Source organism: Pan paniscus, chromosome 15 (assembly GCF_029289425.2).
Source record: "Pan paniscus chromosome 15, NHGRI_mPanPan1-v2.0_pri, whole genome shotgun sequence".
NCBI lineage: Eukaryota > Metazoa > Chordata > Mammalia > Primates > Hominidae > Pan > Pan paniscus.
This window is the reverse complement of record NC_073264.2, coordinates 60998260-61021584: the sequence shown is the minus strand read 5'-3', so window position 1 is coordinate 61021584 and position 23325 is coordinate 60998260. Positions and strand designations below refer to the sequence as shown.

The 23325-nt window shown below is 38.7% G+C and overlaps 1 protein-coding gene and 1 long non-coding RNA gene across 2 annotated transcripts in view; both read left to right on the top strand.

Annotated features, from left to right (window-relative positions):
• The window catches only part of LOC134728901 (uncharacterized), a 52034-nt gene extending 33061 nt beyond the window's left edge, over positions 1–18973 (top strand). Inside the window, exon 3 of the long non-coding RNA XR_010109762.1 lies at positions 18781–18973. This is a non-coding gene — a long non-coding RNA (uncharacterized LOC134728901). The remainder of the gene's footprint in view (positions 1–18780) is intronic.
• A 350-nt stretch (positions 18974–19323) lies between these two features.
• Positions 19324–23325, top strand: part of RTN1 (reticulon 1) — a 273965-nt gene continuing 269963 nt past the window's right edge. Inside the window, exon 1 of the mRNA XM_008956999.6 lies at positions 19324–19710. Coding sequence (XP_008955247.2) covers positions 19470–19710 — 241 coding nt within the window. The 5' untranslated portion in view covers positions 19324–19469. The remainder of the gene's footprint in view (positions 19711–23325) is intronic.

The following is a 23325-nucleotide window of genomic DNA, read 5'->3' as shown; positions in this document are numbered from 1 at the left end:
GAGGCTTTTCGGATTAATTTACCTACATTGAGTAGGTTGAATAGTCACAATCTGAACCCAGGAAGCTGGTTGTCACAATTCTCTTCTACTAAACTATTCTCTAGCAAGTGGTGCAACAGGTTTTCAAATCCTGCCTGACTTCAGAATTCCTAACCAATCCAATACTGATCCATCTGGAAAGTCAATCTCACATGGTTTTCTTTGTCAGTTTGTTTTGGTTAATGATTTGTACTAAGGTCTAGAAGTAGTGGGATTACTACTGTGGCCATTTAAACATTAAACTCCACTGGAGTCACTGAGAACTTTTAGAAACAGAATATCCTAAAATGTTTTGTATATGTTCAAGTTGATTATTCATTTCATTATTATTTTCTTCTATAGAGAACACATTAGAATGCTTAGTATAAAGAGCATTCAGAAAGCTCTTTAATCATATTGGAATTCTCCATTTGAAGATTTAGAATCTAGAAGATCTGAGTAAGAATGTACTGTAATGTTATAATGGAAGTCAATTGGAAAAAGCAATACAAATTACATACATTAGACTTACACGCAACCTTTCTTCTTCTCCTGAAACCCCACCATTGCCAGCTTCATGCTTTGCAGATGACTCTGCCTTATACTTCACTGAAAATTATAAGCCATAGGACACAAACCTCCCTTATCTCCAGCTTGAATTTTTCTCAGTCTTCATCTGCCTTGTGTTTTTTTCCGTCTATGGAAAAGAATTAAATTTTCTACATCCGAAATTTAATCTTTGCCCTCAAATGCTTGTACCAGGTGTGAGGTCTCACAGTGAGACTAGATGGGGTAGGGAGTTTTCCTAGTTAAGATGGGAGTTGCCAAATTTCAAAGGATTACTGTGAGGTGTGGACCAAGAGGGAGACCAAAGTTATCACTGGAGACAAGTATCAAGCATCTATTGCAAAAGAGGCTTTCAAAGCTACAGGGAAGGAGTCAGAATCTAGGATCTAAGAAAGGCAGAAACACATCAGAAAGTGTTTATTCAAATGAAATGGCTTAGGATCTAGGCAAGGACAAAGGGAGTGAATTGGTGCCTCCTTCTTTTTGGTGATGAGTATGTCAGGTGAGGAAAATCATGTGCTTGTTCCACTCTTATCCACTGGCTTCATCATTTATCTCCTCTCTTTCTTGAATCTACAGTTTTCCCCTTTCCAATGTATTCTCACCCCCCACTCCTTTAGGTTATACACTTTCCTCTCCCTTTCCAAAAACCCACTTTACCCCTTTACGTCTTCAAGCAGATGTCATCTTTTCCCCACTCCATACTCCCAACCCCCAATGGCTAAAATCAATGGTTTTGGTCAGTCATAATGCTCATGAGGCTCTTTGTGGCATTAAACATTGTTGAACATGCCCACTTTTAAAGCTCCTCCCTTTGTTGTGTCCTTCTCCTGCTTCTTTGGGTGTGTTTTCTTTCTCCTTTCTCTTTGGGTTTTTAAATATGTATTTTTATAAGGATATGTTATTGGCCTGCTTCTCACCTCTATCTGTACTGTCTTTTCTCTGGCAGACTCATCTAATTTTATGATTTGGATTCTTCTCTCTACCCAGGTGACTCCTAAATCCGAATTACCAGCTTTGACCTTGATCTCCCTTTCACATTTCTAGTGGCCAGCTAGCCACTTGTGCCTAAGCATCTCAGCTGCATTATATTCTACATGGATAAATATAAACTCATTATTTTTCTACAACCAGCTTCTCTTCATGTTTTTTTATTTATGTTAATAATATTTATGAACTCCTAGTCTCCTAAATTCTAGGCCTTTGGGTCAAGTTTTACTCTTCCTGAATTCAATTGGGTACCAAGTTGTGCTGATTGAAGTATTTCTAATATTTATCTCCCCTTTTGATTATTATTTCTTCTTTCCCAATGCACTTCATCAAAAATTACTTCAAGTAGCCTGCTAGCTGGCCTCCCTACTATTAGTTTTCTTTTCCTTTAATCCATTTTAATTATTTGATTCTATCAATTTCCAAATAATATCTGTTATATCTCTCATTTAAACTCTTCTCCACAAACAAGTCAAACACCCTAATCTAGCATTCTAGGTTCTTCACATTTGACCCAACAGATTTTTCTATTTTTATTTCCCACTTTGCATACCCTTTGCTGTAGAAATAATAGACTGACTTACTCTTCTCTGTAAATGCCTCAGAATTTCTCTCTCCCATGCCTTTGCTGTTCCTTTAGACCAGAGTGAGCTCTATTCATCAACTCCTTATGTACAAATCCTACATCATTCAAAGCCTAATCTGATACCTCTTATCCCATGAAGGTTTTCTTGATCTCTTTAGGTGGCAGTAATCTCTATAGTTTATTACCTGCCATTGCACTTTTTCTCTGACTTTTTCCTAATTCTTATGACTTTAATTTGCATTTCAATTATTTACAGACACATTTTATCTCCATGGTTTAATTGTAAACATCTTGAAAAATGGTTCAGACTCTGATTCATTTTTGTATTCCCAAAGTGCCTGGTGTAAATATTTGAACAAAGTTGATAAGACTCACCAAATATTCCACAAACTTATTTAATTCCCCAGCATTCCTTGATGTTCAATTCAGGGCACATGATTAGCCTTGGCCAATAGTTTATAAAAGTTATGTGTAACACTTCCAGTTTGAGGTATTTTTAAATGAAGGAGAATTCTCCATTCTTTCTTTCCTCTTCCCCTTCTACAACACTGTGTGTTCCAGATGGCCTGTCTACAAGTTGGTGGAGTTTCTACAAGCCTGAGTCCCTGATTGCCCCTGTGGATCAGAGCTCCCCCTGAACTTTACTAGATGTGGGTCTAAGTGAAAAATTCCGTTATGTTAAGCCACCGAAATTTCAGTGTTAATATGTTTCTGCAGCATAGCCTATCCTAAGCTGACTAACAGAGGAGGTATCTAATAAATTCATGAATATGATCAAATGGCAATAATAACTATTAAATAAATTGTGTTGCTGGAACTGTTCAAGAAACTTGATCTAGTTGTTAGGAAGTTACAGTTTCATATCTGAACATCCCAAAAGAACAATATCATCAGATTGTAAGTAGTCTACCATTTGATTACATACCTCCCACAAATCTTACAAACCTGTTGCCTTAAAAAATTCATTTGGTAATCTATCACATATGTAGTTTCATGTTTTGTTTTCAAGTAGTGGAATTTAAATTTAGGCACTAGAGCTGCATTTCTCATTAAAAGGTATAAATAGTGTTTTCTTGACATAGTCAAATGTCTAATCTCTATTGTCATTTGCTTACTGATAGACTGCAGTGTTCCTTTCATGAATTGATTCTTGATGACTAAGATGACCTTACAGGTATAATTTATCAGCAAAATGTATTAATATTTAAAGAATGCTGGCTGATTAAGACATCTTTAGTATAATTTATTTTTTCTTCAAGAATTCAAGAAAGAAGAAAAAGTTTAAAGAAAATAAACTTACTCACAACCCTAGAGATAACTTCTGTTACCCTATTACAGTCTTCAAGGATTATTGAGCATGTTTACAGTTTGTCAAAATGTATTCAGCCCTGAGGAAGTTGAAACATTTTCCTCTGGCTCTCAAGGGCTTGTGATTACAGTTTCTCAGGCTGTTTTCCTTGCATGGTGTGAAGTGCTTTGGATCTAGCCTTCTCCCCTTACCAAAATCTAAACACAGCTTAGTACAGCTGCCTGATAATTTACTATGAGATATTAATACTATGAATGCTGAGTTACCTTTCCTGAGGAGCCTGCCATTTATAACGGTACCAATTTACCAAATCTATACAGTCAAAATGTTAATTTCCATGACAAATGACAGGCTAGAGTAGGAGCAACATTTGGCAGGGAGATCCTTCTAAAGTCCCCAAAATTAAGTTACATGGAAGCCATGACTGTTTGAAAACAATATTATTCCAGAGAGTCATCTAGATGTTTCTGCAGATCAATTGTTTCCCTACATAGCTGGCCTAGCACTTTCAAAATGGAAAGCTAGCCTCTGGACTGAGGTTCTAATATGCTATGCCCATTTCAAAGAGACAAAGTTCAAAGTTCTCTTTCCTTTTATTTCTTCAAATTGAATGAAACAGACTCAAAGTGTTTCTGCTTATTACTGACTGTGCTAGGTCTCCTGGACTATCTTCATGCTAAAGACTTTTGTTTGGAACTTTCTGCTACCATCAGGACTTTCACAGAGGCTGTTTCCCCACTTGTAATAGGCTTATCCTGATTTATTACTGTCTTATACCTGTAACCAGATAGGACCACTGTGGGACAGATGACCAACTATTCAGTATAACTCATAAGGGCATACAAGCACAGAGTTTGAGTGGTCCTATCTGCTCTATGATACCAGTAGCTAAATTATAATATATTCCATATGGATTATGGTGCATATGGAATTATAAACACATCTTGACTCTGCCCTTTTATATCAGTGTTTACCCCAACTCTCACTGGCACTCTAAACTTAAGCTTCAACCAAGTATTGTTTCAGGTTCCCACTTACAGTCCAGTCTCTAAATTCGGATGGAAAGGCAGCTTTATGGATAAAGGGATCCAAGAAAGAGGAGAAAGAAAACAATTACACCTTGGACTGGCTTAACCCCAAGAAGCTCTAGGGACCCAGGAGTTTCTAACATATTTGTTAGGCCCAAAGATGAGGGAGGCCATGTCACTTGACAAAGACTACAAACTCTTAGATGATGGTATGGCATTTTCCCCAGGAGAGGTTGGAGCCATATAAATAAGGTCAGAGCCCTTTAAATTGGAATTAACCCCATAAAGTATGAGATTTTAACCACCAGTCTGAGGTTTCAACCATTGCAGTTTAAAGTTAGATGAAAATTGTTTTTTTCTCCCATGTTAACTCAGAACTGCCCAGGGTTCTGACTTCTACACAGGACACTGGTATTGTTTCTATCCCTGGTCTTGATGTGGTGTTTTGCTTTAAATTCTGCATACTTTGGATATGGCCTGTGATCACAAATCTTGACTATCTTTGTAGTTTATTGTGAGCTTTGTTAAGCTAGACTCTTGTTAATGGCATACTGCATAAAAACTGAAAAAGTGATTACAATAGTTCAAGATTTTTAAATTGGGGATCAAGAGGCACAGTCAGAAGACTTAGACTTTAGTTACAGGTATATTAAGCATGTGACTTTGGAGAAGTCTCTGAATTTTTCTGATAAGAATCTAAGTTTTCTTATCCCTGAGCAATAAAATATGAAAAATATTTGCAACATAAATGACAATATTCAATACAAAGAACCTTTAAAATATAAGAGAAAAATAACACTTGATTGGGACAATAAGCACAGAACACAAAAGGCAACTCACAAAAAGAGAAAGACAAATTACCCACATGATATACACAAATTAATTTAAAATGGATCAAAGGCCTAAATGTAGATCTAAAACTACAAAACTCTTAGAATAAAACGTTAGTGTAAATCCTAAACATTGGTGAGATTAGGCATTTTTTTTTAGATATGACACCAAGCCTATAAGCAACAAAAGAGAAAATAGGTAAATGAGACTTCATAAAAAATTAAAGACTCTTGTGCTCCAAAGGACACCATCAAGAAAATGAAAAGACAGTCCACAGAATGAGAGAAAGAAAATGCAAATCGTATATCTGGTAAGGAATTTATATCCAGAATATATAAAAAAAAACTCTTATAACTCAATAATAAAAAGACAAGTCAATTTAAAAATTGGCAAAGTACCTGAATAGACATTTCTCCAAAGAAAATATTCAAATGGCCAAAAAACACATGAAAAGATACTCAACATCATTAGTAGTCAGGGAAATGCAAATCAAAACCACAATAGATACTACTTCACCCCACTAAGTTATTTTTTTAAAAGACAGAAAATGGCAAGTGTTGGCCAGGAAGTGGAATAATTAGAACCTTCATACACTAACAGTGGGATTTTTAAATGGTACAATTGATTTGGAAAACAGTCTGGCAGTTCCTCAAATGGTTAAACACGCTGTCTCCATACAACACAGCAATTGTTATCCTAGGTTTATGCCCAAGAGAAATGAAAACATGCCCTCAAAAACTCATGTATACATAGCAGCATTGTTTGTAATATCCAAAAAGTGGAAAAACCTAAATGTCCATCAACTCATGACTGAATAAACAAATTGTGGTATAATCATACAATGGAGTATTATTCATCAATAAAAAGAAATGGAATACTGATACATGTTACAACATGGATGAACCTTGAAAACATCATAAGTGAAAAAATAAATTGTCTGATTCCATTTATGTGAAATGTCCACAATAGGCACATCTATGGAAACAGAGAGTAGATTAGTGATTGCCTAGGACTGGACTTGGGGTTGTGAGGTTGGAGAATGACTATTAATGGGTATGAGTTTCTTTTTGGAGTGATGAAAATGTTTTAAAATTAATGGTGGTGATGATTGTACAACTCTGAGAACATACTAAAAATCATTAAAGTATATGCTTTAAATTGTATGTAAGTTCTCTCAATAATACTGTTATTAAAAATACAAATTAACAAGAAACTCATGAAAAAGCTTCTAATTCATTGGTCGTTAAATAAATAAAAATTAAAATTAGCATCAGACACCATATCTCTCATCAAATTATAAATGAAAAGTGTGTGTGTGTTAAATGAAATATATATGTGTGTATACTTTGTAAACTGCAAAGAAGTATTCATAAGCAATTTACTTCTATCATATATATTTTCGTTCTGCTTCTCAAGCTCAGAATATCTTAGACATTTTTATTGTGAGCCCAAAGCATGGATAATTCAAATTACAGATTTCCTAATTAATATTTTTTTGCCCAAAGAAATAAAAAATATTTACAGTTTTACAGAAATGTACAAATTAAGTAAAGAAAAAAGAAACTAGGTTCAATGAAAAGTGGCCAACTTTCTTCTTCCCACCCCCTACTGGAGGACATTAGAAGCGTCTATGCTTTATCCCCTCAAATGGCAAATTAAACAGCAGCCACTGTCCATAGACAGAAGGAGCCTGGTGTGTTCCAAATGTGTTGTGTGGCATTTATGAGTGCTGTAGTGATGTCCTGAAGAAAACACAGCTGTCTCATGCACCAGCCTGTAGCCTCTATAAATTAGTGTCAATCTAAATATTCTTTTCTTGCACTGGGAAATGGAGAACTCTTTTCTGTATCAAATTCAAGAGCTTCCACACACTGTAGAAAGTGAAAACTATGTTGCAAAATGATTTGGATGCTACATAGACAAATTAAGCCCTAAAGCAACTCCACATAGATTTATTTCAGAGAAATTTGAGGCACCAGAATGAGTCTCATCTTAAGTCAAACATTTATCTTGCTAAGTCAGTGGGAGTGATTCCACCGTTGCATTCTCTCTTAAAAGGTTCAAAAGTAGAGCCTTATTTTGGATGCTGATAAGCTTAAATATAAGCCAGAGAAGGAAAATATTTGGCATGTGTTGTTGCTTGACTCCTTCACTTACCTGAGTGTAGCTAATACTTATCCTTCTAGACACATCTATGGAATCTGAATATGGTCCAAGATTCTTTCTTAACACAGCCCTCTCAGCATTCATTACTAATTAGTCAATGAACCCTGTTTGCCATTCCTGTTATAGGTTATTCAAAGTTGAAATGTATCTGTATATATTTTTGACTCAACTACTTAAAATAACTTTAAAAGTATATTTGTCTTTATATAAGGTTTACCTTTTGGAATATAGGAATTTTAAGTAGAAACATTCCAGTGGTTACTCAATATAGGGAACATTCCTCATCTAATTTGCTTTAAGTGCCTGAAGTGGTTATCATTGACTCTTTGGTCTGTAACAAATGTAAATACCCAAGTAGAACTTTCAGCATTATAAAACATTTCCTAGAAATGATTTGGCATGTGCTATTATCATCTTAATTAATAATATGCTTTACATATGTCAACCCATTTAGTACTCTCCTAAAGCCCCTGCAGGATGTACTGTTAAAATCTCCAGGGAGAGGCTGGGGGCGGTGGCTCATGCCTGTAATCCCAGCACTTTGGGAGGCTGAGGCAGGTGGATCACTTGAAGTCAGTAGTTCGAGACCAGCCTGGCCAACATGGTGAACTCCCACCTCTACCAAAAATACAAAAATTAGCCAGGTGTGGTGGCACGTGCCTGTAATCCCAGCTGCTCAGGAGGCTGAGGCAGGAGAATCGTCTGAACCTGGGAGGCAGAGGTTGCAGTGCAATTCTGCCATTGCACTCTAGCCTTGGCAACAGAGCGAGACTCCATCTCAAAATAAATAAATAAATAAAATCTCCAGGGAGAAAAAGCAGAGCAAGATGGCTGAATAGAAGCCTCCAGCGATTGTTGCACCTCCCACAGGAACACCACATTGAACTACTATCCACATAAAAAAGCAACTTTATAAGAACCAAAAATCAGGTGAGTGACCACAGTACCTGCCTTTAACATGATATTAAGGAAAGAGGCTCTGAAGAGGGCAGGAATGACAGTCTTGAATTGCCTACACCAACTCTCCCCAATTCCCTGGGAGTGGCCACACGGTGTAGAGAGAGAATCTTTGCATTTAGGAGAGACAGCAAAGTGATTGTGGAACTTTGCATTGGAACTCGGTGCTGCCCTGTCACAGCAGAAAGCAACATGGGGCAAAATTTAGCCAGGGCCCATGGAGGAAGTATTTAGGCCAGCCCTAGCCAGAGGTGAATCATCCATCCCAGTGGTCAGAACCTGAGGTCTAGTAAGCCCCGCCACCATGCACTAAACAGCTCTGGGGTCCTGAATAAATTTGAAAGGCAGTGTAGGCCACAAGGCCTTGCAGTTCCTGGGCGAGTCCTAGTGCTGTGCAGGGCTCAGAACCTGGGGTGCATGTGACCCAGTGAGACACAAGCCAAGGTGGCCAAAGGATGGCTTACATCATCCTTTCTCCAATCTTAGGCAGCACAGCTTGCAGCTCTGGGAGAGACTCCTTACCTCTGCTTGAGGAGAAAATGGAGAGTAAAGAGGACTTTGTCCTGCAACTTGGATACCAGCTCAGCAACAGTAAAATAAGGCATCAGGCAGAGTCCTGAGGCCCCAGTTCCAGGTCCTAGCTCCTGAACAACATTTCTAGACACACCCTGGGCCAGAAGGGAACTTACTGCCTTGAAGGGAAGAACCCAATCCTGGCAGGATTTATCATTTGCTGACTAAAATGCCCTTGTTCCCTGAATAGTCATCAGTGGTACACAGGTAATAGTCACTATGGGCCTTGGGTGAGACTCAGAGCTATGCTGGTTTCAGGTGTGATCCAGCATATTCCAAGCTGTGGTGGCCATAGGGAGAGAGTGCTTCTGCTTGAGGAAAGAAGAGGGAAGAGTAAAGGGGACTTTGTCTTGCAGCTTGGGTACCAGCTTGGGTAGCAGCTTCACCGCAGTGGGGTAGAGCACCAAATATCTCCTGGGGTTCCTGCCTCTAGGCCTTGTTTTCTGTATGGTACTTTGGGAACTACCCTAAGCCACAGGAGCGCCCACTTCCCTGAAGGGACAGACTCAGTACTGGCAGCATTCACCTCAGACTGAACGAAGAGCTCTTGGGCCTTGAGTGAACATAGGTGGTAGCCAGGCAGTACTTGCTATGGGCCACTGGTGGTGATGGCCATGGGGAGAGTCTCCTCTGATTGAGGAAAGGGGAAGGAAGAGTGGAAAGGGCTTTTTCTTGCAGCTTGGGAGCCATCTTATGTGCAGTAGAGTAGAGCACTGGGTAGATTCCTAAGGATCCCAACTCCAGGCCCTGGCTCTCAGATGACATCTCTGGACCTTCCCAGGGCTGGGGGAACTCACTGCCCTGAAGGGAAGGACACAAGCCTGGCTGGATTTGCCACCTGCTGATTGTAGAGCCATTGGTCCTTGAGTGAACATAGGTGGTAGCCAAGTGGTGGTCACTGCAGGCCTTGGGCAAGAGACAGTACTGTGCTGACTTCAAGTCTGATCCAGTACAATCCCAGTGGTGATGACCACAGAGTGCTTGTGTCACCCCTCTCCCAGCTCCAGGCATCTCATCACACAGAGAGAGAGAGAGACTCTGTAAAGTAAGGGAAGACAATAAGAGTATCTCCTTGGTAATCCAGGGACTTCTCTCAGATCTTACCCAAGTTTAGCAAGGCAGTACTTCTATGAGTCTGCAAGAGCCATAGCATTACTGGGCTTGGGGTGCCTCCTAATGCAGACATGGCTACAGTGACCAAAGACAGATTACAATGCCTAAGTCCCTCTGAATACCTGGAAAGTCTTCCCAAGAAGGATGGGTACGAACAAGCCCAGACTGTGAATATAAATATTTAACCCTTCAATTTCAAGACAACAACATACATCCACAACCATCAGGACAATCCGTGAGCTCATGAGATGAACTAAATAAGTCACCAGTGACCAACCTTGGAGAAACAGAGATGTGTGGCCTTTCAGACACAGAATTTAGTATAGCTGTTTTGCGGAAGCTCAACAAAATTCAAAGTAACACAGAGAAAGAATTCAGAATTCTATCAGACAAGTTTAAAAAGCCATTGAAATAAGCTTTAAAAAGTAGAAATTCTGGAGCAAAAAACATAATTGACATACTGAAGAGTACATCAGAGTCTCTCAACAGCAGAATTGATCAAGCAGAAGAAACAATTAGTGAGCCTGAAGATGGGCTATTTGAAAATACACAGTCAGAGAAGACAAAAGAAGAAATAATAAAAAGAATGAAACATGCCTACAAGATCTAGAAAATAGCCTCAAAAGGACAAATCTAAGAGTTATTGGCCTTAAGGAGGAGATAGAGAGAGAGATAGGGGTAGAAAATTTATTCAAAGAGATAATAGCAGAGAACTTCCCAAATCTAGAGAAAGATATCAATATTCAAGTACAAGAAGATTATAGAACACCAAGCAGATTTGACCCAAATAAGACTGCCTCAAGACATTTAACAACCAAACTCCCAAAGGTCAAGGATATAGGATCGTAAAAGCAGCAAGAGAAAAAAAAATAACATGCAAAAGAGTTCCAATACATCTGGCATTAGACTTCTCAGTGAAAATCTTACAGGCTAGGAGAGAGTGGCAAGACATATTTAAAGTGCTGAAGGTAAAACAGCCTTTATCCTAGAATAGTATATCCAGCAAAAATATCCTTCAAGCATAAAGGTGAAATACAAATGTTCCCAGAAAAAACAAAAGCTGAGGGATTTCATCAACACCAGATGTGTCCTAGAAGAAATGCTAAAGGGAGTACTTTAATTTGAAAAAAGTCATCTGAAGGTACAAAACTCACTGGTAGTAGTAAGTACACAGAAAAACACAGAATATTGTAACCCTATAATTGTGGTGTGTAAACTACTCATATCTTGAGTACAGATACTAAAAGATAAACCAATAAAAAATAATTACAACAGTTTTTCAAGACATAGTATAATAAAATATAAATAGAAACAACAAAAAGTTAAAAAGCAGGGGGGATGAAGTTAAAGTATAGTTTCTGTTAGTTTTCTCCTCACTTGTTTGTTTTTGCAATCAGTGTTAGATTTTCATTGGTTAAAAATAATGGGTTATAAGATAGTATTCACAAGCCTCATGGTAAGCTCAAATCTAAAAATATACGATATACACAAACAAAAGCAAGAATTTAAGGCATACCACCTGAGAAAATCACCTTCACTAAGTGGAACACAGGAATAAAGGAAAGAAGGAAGAAAAGACCACAAAACAAGCAGAAAACAAATAAAATACAGGAGTAAGTTCTTACTTATCCCTAATAACACTGAATGTAAATGAACTAAACTCTCCAATCAAAAGATATACAGTGGTTGAATGGATTAAAAAACAAGACCAAATAATCTGTTGCCTACAAGAAACACTTCACCTATAAAGAACTACATAGACTGAAAATGAAGGGACAGAAAAAGATATTTTATGTGAATGGAAACAAAGAAAGCAGAACTATACTTATACCAGATAAAATAGATTTAAATACAAAAACTATAAGAAGAGACAAAGAAGATCATTATATAATGATAAAGGAGTTAATTCATCAAGGGGATATAACAATTATAAATATATATGCACCCAACACTGCACCCAAATATATATATCAAATATTAATTGAGCTAAATAGAGAGACAAACTCCAATACAATAGTAGCTGGAGACGTGAACACCCCACTTTCAGCACTGGACAGAACATATAGATAGATAATCACAAAAGAAATATCAGAATTTATCTATAGACCAAATAGACCTAATAGGTATTTACAGACTATTTAACCAATGGCTGCAGAATATACATTCTTCTTCTTAGCATATAGATCATTCTCAACAATAGACTATATATTAAGCCACAAAACAAGTCTTTAAAATTTCAAAAAAATTGAAATCATGTCAATGATTTCTTCTAATTTCTTCATTGAAATTAAGAATGAAAAAATGTCTTGAACTACATGAAAATGGAAACACAATATACCAATACCTATGGAATACACTGAAAGCAGTATTAAGAGGAAAGTTTATGCAATAAGCCCTACATCAAAAAAGTAGAAAAACTTCAAATGAGCAACATAATAATGCATCTTAAAGAATTAGAAAAACAAGAGCAAATCAAACCCAAAGTTAGTAGAAACAAAGAAATAATAAATATCAGAGCAGAAACAAATGAAATGGAAACAAACAAATAAAAATAAATGAAATGAAAAATTGTTTTTTTTGAAAAGATAAATTAACTTGACAAAGCTTTAGACAGACTAATAAAAAAGAGAGAAGACCAAATAAATCAGAGATGCAAAAGGAAACATTATAATTGATACCTCAGAAATGCAAAGGAACATTAGAGACTACTATGAGCAACTATATGCCAATTAATTCAAAAATCTAAAAGAAATGGATAAATTCATAGACACATACAACCTACCAAGACTGAACCATAAAGAAATCTAAACATGAATAAACTAATAACAAGTAATGAGATCAAAGTTGTAATAAAAGTCTCCAAGCAAGAAAAGCCTGATGTATTCATTGCTGAATTTTACCAAACATTTAAAGAAGAACTAATACTAAACCTCATGCTATTACAAAAAATAGAACAGGATGGAATACTTCCAAACGCATTCTACCTGGCTAGTATTACCCTGATATCAGAACCAGACAAAGACATATCAAATCAAGAAAACTACAGGCCAATATCCCTGATGAACATTGATGTAAAAATCATAAACAAAATAGTAGCAAACTGAATTCAACAACATATTAAAAAGATCATTAATCATGACCAAGTGGGATTTATCTCAGAGATGCAAGGATGGTTCAACATATGCGAATCAATCAGTGCAGCGCATTGTATCAACAGAATGAAGGGCAAATACCATATGATCATTTCAGTTGATGCTGAAAAAGAATTTGATAAAATTCAACATCCCTTTGTGGTAAAAACCCTCAAGAAACTGGGTATTGAAGGAACATACCTCAACACAATAAAAGCCATACATGACAGATGCAAAACTAGTATCATACTAAATTGGGTTTTCTGAAAACTGAAAGCCTTTTCTGCAAGATCTGAAACATTACAAGGATGCCCACTTTCACCACTATTATTCAGCATAGTACTGGAAGTCTTTGCTGGAGCAATCAGATAAAAGAAAGAAATAAAGGACATCCAAATTGGAACAGAAGAAGTCAAATTATCCCTGTTTTGCAGATGATATGATTTTATATTTAGAAAAATGTAAATTCTCCACCGGAAAACTCTTAGAATTGATTAAAAATTCAGTAAAGTTACAGAGTTGCAGGATACAATATCAGCATACAAAATCAGCAGCATTTCTTTTTTCTTTTCTTTTCTTTTTTTTTTTTTGAGATAGAGTCTCTCTCTGTTGCCCAGGATGGAGTGCAGTGGCGCAACCTCGGCTCACTGCAAGCTCCACTTCCTGGGTTCACACCATTCTCCTGCCTCAGCCTCCTGAGTAGCTGGGACTACAGGTGCCCGCCACCACGCCCGGCTAATTTTTTGTATTTTTAGTAGAGACGGGGTTTCACCATGTTAGCCAGGATGGTCTTGATCTCCTGACCTCATGATCCGCTTGCCTTGGCCTCCCAAAATGCTGGGATTACAGGTGTAAGCCACGGCACCCGGCCCAAAATCAGTAGCATTTCTATATGCAAACAGCAAACAATCTGAAAAAGAAATCAAGAAAGTAATCCCATTTACAATAACTGCAAATAAAATAAAATACCTAGGAATAAACTTAATCAAAGAAGTGAAAGATCTCTACAATAAAAGCTATAAAACATTGCTGAAAGAAATTGAAGAGGACACACAAAAATGGAAGGCTATTCCATGTTCATGGATTGAAAGAATCCGTATTGTTAAAATGTCCCTACTACCAAAAGCAATCTATAGATTCAATCAAATATCTATCAAAATACCAATGATACTCATCACAGAAATAGGAAAAATAATCCTAAAATTTATGTGGAACCATAAAAGACCCAGAATAGCAAAAGCCACCCTGAGCAAAAAGAACAAAACTAGAAGAATCACATTACCTACTTCGAATTGTACTACAGAGCTATAGTAACCAAAACCATGCCAGCATGGTACTGGCATAAAAAAAAATAGACCAATGGAACAGAGTAGAGAAGCCAGAAACAAATCCATTAATCTGCAGTGAATTCATTTTTGAAAAAGGTGCCAAGAACACACACTGGGGAAAGGACAGTCTCTTTAATAAAAATAGTTCTGGGACAACATTACATTCATATGCAAAAGAATGAAACTAGACCCCTATCTCTTGTTGTATACAAAAATCAAATCAAAATAGATGAAAGACTTATACTGAAGACCTCAAGCTAGGAAACCATTAAAAGAAAACATTGGGGGCCAAATAGATGTGGTGGCTCATACCTGTAATCCCAGCACTTTGGGAGGTGGAGATGGGCGGATCACTTGAGGTCAGGAGTTCAAGACCAGCCTGGCCAACATAGTGAAACCTCGTCTCTACTAAAAATACAAAAATTAGCCGGGCATGGTGGCAGGCGCCTGTAATCCCAGCTACTCGAGAGGCAGAGGTAGGAGATTTGCTTGAGCCTGGGAGGTGGAGGTTGCAGTGAGCCAAGATCACGCCACTGCACTCCACCCCGGGTGACAGACCAAGACTCAGTCTCAAACAAACAAACAAAAACAAGAAAACATTGAAACATTGGGGAAAGTCTCAAGGATATTGGTCTGGGCAAAGATTTCTAGAGTAATACCCCATAAGCACAGGCAAACAAAGCAAAAATGGACAAATGGGATCACATCAAGTTAAAAATCTTCTGCACAGCAAAAGAAACAACAAAGTGAAGAGACAACCCACAGAATAAGAGAAAAAAATTGCAAATTATCCATCTGACAAGGGATTAATAACCATAATATATAACAAGCTCAAATAACTATTAAGAAAAAATATAATGATCCAATTAAAAATGGGCAAAATATCTAAATAGACATTACTCAAAAGAAGACATACAAATAAATAGCAAACAGACATATGAAAAGGTGCTCAATATCACTGATCATTAGAGAAATGCAAATCAGAACTACAATGAGATGTCATCTGACTCCAGTTAAAAAAACTAGAGCTACCATATGATCCAGCAATCCCAGCTTTTTATATATTATGGTTATTAATCCCTTGTCAGATGGATAATTTGCAATTTTTTTCTCTTATTCTGTGGGTTGTCTCTTCACTTTGTTGTTTCTTTTGCTGTGCAGAAGATTTTTAACTTGATGTGATCCCATTTGTCCATTTTTGCTTTGGTTGCCTGTGCTTATGGGGCATTACTCTAGAAATGTTTGCCCAAACCAATATCCTGGAGAGTTTCCCCAATGTTTCAATGTTTTCTTGTTTTTGTTTGTTTGTTGGGTATATACCCAAAAGAAAGCAAAAGTATATTGAAGAGATATCTGCACTCCAACGTTTATCACAGCACTATATTATTCACACTAGCCAAGATTTGGAAGCAACCCATGTGTTCATCAGGAGACAAATGGATAAAGAAAATGTGGTACATATACACAATGGACTATTATTCAGTCATAAAAAAGAATGAGATCCTGTCATTTGCACAACATGGATGGAACTGGAGGACAACTGTTAAGTGATATAAGCCAAGCACAGAAAGACAAACTTCTTATGTTCTCACTTATTTGTGGTAAATTAAAATTAAAACAGTTGAATTCATGGAGATAGAGAGTAGAAGGGTTTCCCAGAGGCCAAGAAGTGTAGTGCTGGGAGGCTGGCAGGGGCCTGAGGGGCACGGAGGTGGGACAGTTAATGGTAGATATAAAAATATAGTTAGATACGAGTGAATAAGATCTAGTATTCACTAGCACAATGGGGCACCTACAGTCAACAATAATTTATTTTATATTTCAAAACAACAAAAAGATTATAATCGGATTGTTTGTAACACAAAGAAAGGATAAATGCTTGAGGTGATGGATACCTTATTTACAATGATATGATTATTATTCATTGTATGCCTGTATTAAAATATCTCATATACCCCATAAATATATACACCTACTATGTACCCACCCACAAAAATTAAAAAAAAAATCTCCAGGTGACAGTTGAGGAACTTGGGTTGTAGAGATGTTAGGTAACTTTAATATTGAGGCTGGAAAGAATTTCATCTTGGTTAAAGCTTGTTACTTGTGGCGCTCTTCCTGCATGTCCCCACACCCTGTTTCCCCATGATATATGGTTTAGACTAAGTTAAGAAGCTAGTGCTAAATAAATGCTCCTCATTCCTTCTTTTCAAATGATGAACAAAACTTCTTTTCCAAAAAACAAAAGCTGAAAACAAAATGTGACAGTTCTTTTGTCTCAACTCTTCTTGCTAAGAACCTTTTAAAAGTGACAATCCTATTTTCTCTGTGTCTGAAAAGCATTTTAGAGTAATTTGTAACTTAGAGCAACTATGTAAGCCCCAGAATCCCATTGCTGACTGTGTGTTTTGCCCATAAATCTTCAAATTAGTCAAGCTTTGTCAGTTCAGAGCGGTGCAAAATAAATAATATTAATAAACATGAATCATTTCAAGTCATAGCATAAACCTGAAAATTTCTTCCCCCAAATAGATAATTTTTATACATCCAAAGGTGGAGTCTAATAAGGAAAGTTAGTAATGAAAATTGCTAACACTGAAATCTTGTGCTCATCTCTTTTCAGCAGTGTATAGAATACTTTATCAAAATGGAACTGTCAATAATGTTCAATTTCCTTTAACAACTACACTCTAAATAGATTTAACTGGCTATTTCCTTCACACATTCTCAATGAGAGTATTGATTAGTATGAAAGAAATTGACAAATAATTAAAATCATATCCCCAAACTTCCTATCTATTAATCATAAGGAAACACAGAGGCTTGCTTAGGTCTCCCAGTTGTTTAATGATGACTTTCATTTATGTTTCTCAGAGAAACAAAAGAATATACTTCATATTATTTTGTATGTAACTCCTTTGCATGGCAATTCTCAAATATTAGTATTCATCAATAACCACTTTAAGGTTATATCATTAGAATTGTCTATGTTCTTGTCTTGTTATCAGTAATAAAACCATGAGAAATTCCCATCTAGTATTTCTGATGCTTTAGGGAATACTAAGTAATAGATTTGAAAAAACTTACAAGTGCCGTGTAATTACAAGACAGGATTAAGCTCCATGGAAATACAGCAGTGGAATAAGCTTTTCAACTTAACGGTTTTTTAAATACACTCTTGTTTTCCCATGGAAAGATATTTAAAAATCATTATGATTCATGATAACCAATTATTTTGTTGTTTTTGGATGAGATTATTTTTATAGATTTATTGAGTTATAACTGACAACACATGAAATTGTTCATATTTACAGTAAACAATAAGTTTTGACATATGTTTGCACCTGTGAAGCTATAACCACAATCTAGATAGTGAATATTTCCATCATGAGCCATAATTTTGAGTATATCAAAAATGTAAAATTTTGGTGACCATCAGATTTCCAGGGATATCTGGCTTCAGGAGGCCATATTTATTGTTTAGTGAATGATTTTTCTCTAATTTATTGTCATCTTTTGAACATTAGTGCACTAGCAGAACAAAAGATTAGGCAGACTCTGGGCTTTTTCATTTTAGCATTATTGAGGAGCACCTGAATGGTCCTGAAGTTGTTGGCCTTTGAATATACCAATGGACAGGTATGAAATCCTCAAGATGCGCATGGTGGCCAAGAGTCCCACAGTCTCACAGTGTGTGCTGTACTGTCTGCGCCCACCTTTCCTAGAGAAGAAACAGCAGAAAAACCTATTCCTTCACCCTGTGTGTTGTGGTGAATCTTAGTTTTTAAAGGCACATTATTTTATTATATAAACAACTTGGGAACCAATAAAACACAAGACATTTGAAAAGATGGGTCTTCGTATGGGCACAACACATGATAAGGCAAGTCACTTTCCTCCTCTGAGTTTGGGTTTATTTGCTGACTATCTTCCATTTTATCACAGTGAACTGTAAAGAAAAAGATGCAAGCTTCATGGAATGTCCAACTTCTGAAATACAACAGACTGCACAGACAGCTTATGATTAGGATGGCCTTGGCTCAGTGTTTCTGAAAGCAAATGTACAGCTTTTGTCCTTGCCTATTGACATCCTGTTTGCCCTCAGGGCTGGTCAGGGTGAGATCTGTTAAGCTTTTTTTGGAGGCTGTCCTGATAACTCATTTCTTTACTCCACTATTTTCAGGCCCATTCTGGAAACGCAGGATTTAACCTCGGGGTTACAGCTTCCCTGGTCTCCATCTGCCATCAGAACCCATCTCCACCCCTTCCCCATTCAGACCTGTGTCCCCTCCACAACTCATACTGGTCACTCTCAGAACTGTGGCCCTGAGTTCTCTAGCTTTCCCTCTTTGCCTCGGGACCCAGGACACCAGTCGGGGCTTAACTTTCTCAGTTGGGAAGGCGACGCTGCTGGTGGCTGCTGCTACTTGCTGGTTCTTCCTTTTTATTCCTCCCCAAACGAGAGGAAGATTCGAGTGGATTTGGCACATCCCCTAACCGGGGCCTGCCATTTGCAGGTTGGGGGCTGACGTGCCCAGGAGGACCCGGACCAAGCAGGCCATTTTCACCTGCGTAATAACAGGATTGGGAGTAGCGAAGCAGCGGCGGCAGCAGCGAGTGGAGTAGGAGGAGGAGCGCAGGCAGCGGCCGCGGCGGGGCCGGAGGAAGAGGAGGGGGGAGAAGGAGGAGCTGAAGCGGGAAGAGCGGCAGGCAGCGGCTCGGCGGAGTTGCAGCAGAGGCGGCGGCGACGCTGAGACACCGCAGCCTCCCTGAGCGCCGAGTCCCTCCGGGGACAGCAGCAGGGAGCGCCCGCGCAGCCACCGAGACTCGGCCCAGCCAAGCCGCCGTCGCCGCGCCGGGGGACTGCCAGCCATGGCCGCGCCGGGGGATCCGCAGGACGAGCTGCTGCCGCTGGCCGGCCCCAGGTCCCAGTGGCTCAGGGACCGGGGGGAGGGGGAGGACGAAGCGGTGACGCCGAAAGGGGCCACGCCGGCGCCGCAGGCTGGGGAGCCCAGCCCGGGGTTGGGCGCCAGGGCCCGGGAAGCGGCGTCGCGGGAAGCCGGCTTGGGCCCCGCCCGGCAGTCGCCCGTTGCCATGGAAACTGCATCCACAGGTAAGGCGGGCGCCGCTGCCCCTCAAATGGCGTCGGGGACCAGGGCCCCCCAGGCAGTCCCCTTCTGCGCGGCTCTCCTGGGTACCTGCCTCGCGCTTTCTGCCTTGAGCGCCAACCCCACCCCCGCGTCGCCACGGGCGACTGGGAATATTCGCGGGCTGGTAGAAAACAAAACAATTTTATTTTTCCCAAAGGCTCAGAACAAGTCAAGATGCTTTTGATCCTTTTATTTCATTATCATGATTATTTCCGCTTTAAAAATTGTTCTCATCGGCAAACAGCAGCATTCTGGCTGCTGGCGAGTCGGTACAAGTTTCTCCCTCTTGCCAGGGGGCTCCGAGCTGTAGGGCCCGTTTGACAGGTTGTGGGGATTTTGGGGGGCGTGTTTGCGCGCAGTGTGCGCGCCGGCTACAGGAGATGCTGATAACCCAGCGGCGGGCAGGCCCGCGGCCCCTGGACCCGGCTCTGTCCGGGGCAGAGATGTGGCTGTAACTGCCCCTTACCCTTGCCCTCCACGAATCGCCACCACACCTTACTCCCCCCACATCCCTCCGCCTTTTCTCCCGCAGAAAACAAATCCCAGGGAGTTTGTCCCTAATTCGGGAGGCACAGCTTTGCAAGAGGGTTGGGTGCTGTGGCTGCCCCCGCCCAAAACCTGTATTTCGCCGCTGCCCGGATGGCCCCACCTTGCAGGGAGCATTGAAACTTGAAGTCCTAAGTGCGGCGGGCCTGGCTGTGGGTTGGAGGGCTTGGGTGGTGGTGAGTGGACGTGGTACAGTTTACCAGCAGTCTAAGCCGCCCCCCCCACCCCGGAAATTGCCCTGGGTTTGGCCTTTCTTCGCCTGATGCCCTATTCAAAGTCTGAGCGCGCCAGTGTCCAGCGGGAGCCCAGGCCCCTGGCGCATCCTGGTCAAAGGATCCAGGAAGCGCGCTTTGAGGCTGCCAGCCTGGTTAACGCTGTTTCCAGGGAGAGGAAAGGGGATGCTGTGTGGTGCTCTTTCCTGAGAAAGCTTTGCTATGGTGGAGTGGGAGTTGTGTAGTTTTGGCAATGTAGAGCTAGAAGGCCTGGGGTGGGGGGTGCTCCCAGAGGAGGGGAAGGGGAGTGGGACTGGTGTGTGTGCTCTTGGTGGTTGATTTAAAGAAACCCCTTTTCGTAAGCTTCTCTAAAGGGTTATGTGGAATGGCTAAGGTAATCATAATTAACTGCCCTGCTACAGAAGATCTGAGCTGGGGAAAAGAGGTTTGGAGAATGCGTTGAATAAAAATTGTCAGTATCCTGAAAGGAAGAGAAAAAGTGGAGAGCCTATATAAGAAAAAAGAAAAAGAAAGAAAGAAAAGTACTCAAAAGCCCCAACGCCAAACGCCAAAGGTTATATATTAATTATTATATCCCTAGGGGTGGGGGAGGATTTAAATCTAAGAATGGCTGCTCAGTCTCTCTTTCAACTTCTGCATCCAAGTGAAAACAAAACTCTTTATAATTGCAAAAGAAGATGGCAAATGATAATAGACAAAGGAAGGTAGTTTTTGTCTTTACCATTCTTTGTTGAGGATAGACTGCTCATAGTTCAGAATCTTTATCCACTGTAATCAAAGTAAATTGTTTCTTTATGAAACATTACCCACCTCCTATTAGTGCCACTAAGATTATGTGAACTAGAAAAAGGAAGCTAAGTGCCCCATGCTCAGTAACATATCCACAAAAGTTATTATATAGGAAATGCTTAGAATATATATTTGTGGGGTACAGTGTGATGTTTTGATATATGTCTGCATTGTCAAATGATTAGCTAATAAATCCATCATCTCATGTACTTTTTTTTGTGGTAAAAGCGTTTAAAATTTACTCTTTTAGCAATTTCAAAATGTACAGTGCATTGTTACAGAAAGGTGGCTGTAGTAAATAACAATGCATTTTGCATTTTTAGTATGATTATTATAGAAATACCTTGCTTTGTTGAATGTGTTTGGGGTTTTCTATCCTAGGCAACAAATATAGTAATAAAATCAAACGTGATACTACGTTTGGATAGGAGAAGAATGAAGAAAGATGGAAGGAGCACATATTTTGCATATTTATATAGAATTTTTTAGTTTATGATTGTGGCTAGAAGGAATTTCTGATATAGTTGTTGATTGGTTAATGTCTTAAATCTCTGTGTTTCTTATTAAGTAGACTGGATGTGCTGCTATAAGAGACTCAAATGCCAGAAATGCTGTATAAATAAATAACTAGATCTTAAAATTCCAAACAAATCTTGTCCAGCTTCCTGGTCTGTTATTTTGGCAGTTCTATTGCTATAAGCAAAGTTAGCAGGTGAGCCCTCAATTGTGTCAGAGACACACTACTTTACACTGTATTTCTTAATTTACTTTTTTTTGACTTATAAACAGAAATTTATTTTCTCACAGTGCTAGAAGCTGAGAAATCTAAGATCAAGGTAGATTTGGTGTCTGGTCAGGGTCTGCTTCCTGGTCCACACACAGCTGTCTTTTCACTGTGTCCCCACATGGCAGAAGAGTGCTTTATTTTTTTAAAAGAGTGGTGCTTTTTGGGACTCAACTCAAACTAAGAAGTAACTTAGACTTTGGGTGTGATGCACTGTAAACAGATTTTGTTTCTCTTTTAGATGGAAATATAAGACAGATATTGATGTTTTAATAACTGTTTTTCTGAAAAACATCACCAATCATGCCATCTGGACAGATATTCTGTTATTTATTTTTATACATTGACGGTAATTAAAATTATCCCAGGAACATTTCCAAAAATATGTCTCAGCAGTGTCCTGGAATGAATATATGTTTAAACATTATTAAAACTGCACCATAAAACTCCATCAATCCTCGATTTTCAGGTATTCTCATTGCTTCTGTCCCTTTTGTGGCGTGGAAATAGTCTCATCAAAATAACACTTTCTTCTAAAGTTACAACTTCATGTCTAAATTGATAATGGACATGTGAAATTATGTGTGTTGACAAGGGAACATTTAATACACCGTAGGTAGGCTACGACGTGTTAGCGTTGTTAATCATAAAAGTGCCATCATCTAATAACTTTATACAAAGAATGTTAAGAGCAACTGTTTTGTTTTTTCATGATCAGTTATTTTATTACTGGAAACTATTCAAAAGGAGCATACAATAACAAAAGGAAAAAAGAATGGTCCTTTGTTTAAAGAAAGAATTTTAAATAGAACATCTGAACAAAATGAAATAGAGGTTAACTCATTGCCTGCTTTGGAAATTAACTCATTGACTGCTTAATATATGGAAAGCAAAATCAAGAACATGATGGAGAATGGTCAGGAAAAATCAGTCCAATATGATTTGCTGCAGTGATATCAATTTATAAATAATTTGACTTAAATTTCAAGATAATTACAAAAAGCATTTTCCAATTTACTTTACATGGACCATATTGTTTATATGTCCTCATTTTTCAAATGCTAAATGTGATGCTGTATTGGAAAAACATCTTCTAAATTCCATTTGGAGGCTAGATTAACTGTCTTCACTTTTGGATGTGTTTGACAGATGTGTGGACATTTTTTATTTGGAGTCATTTCCAGGTAATCCCCTTCAGAAGGTATAAATTTCAATCTTCTTTCTTT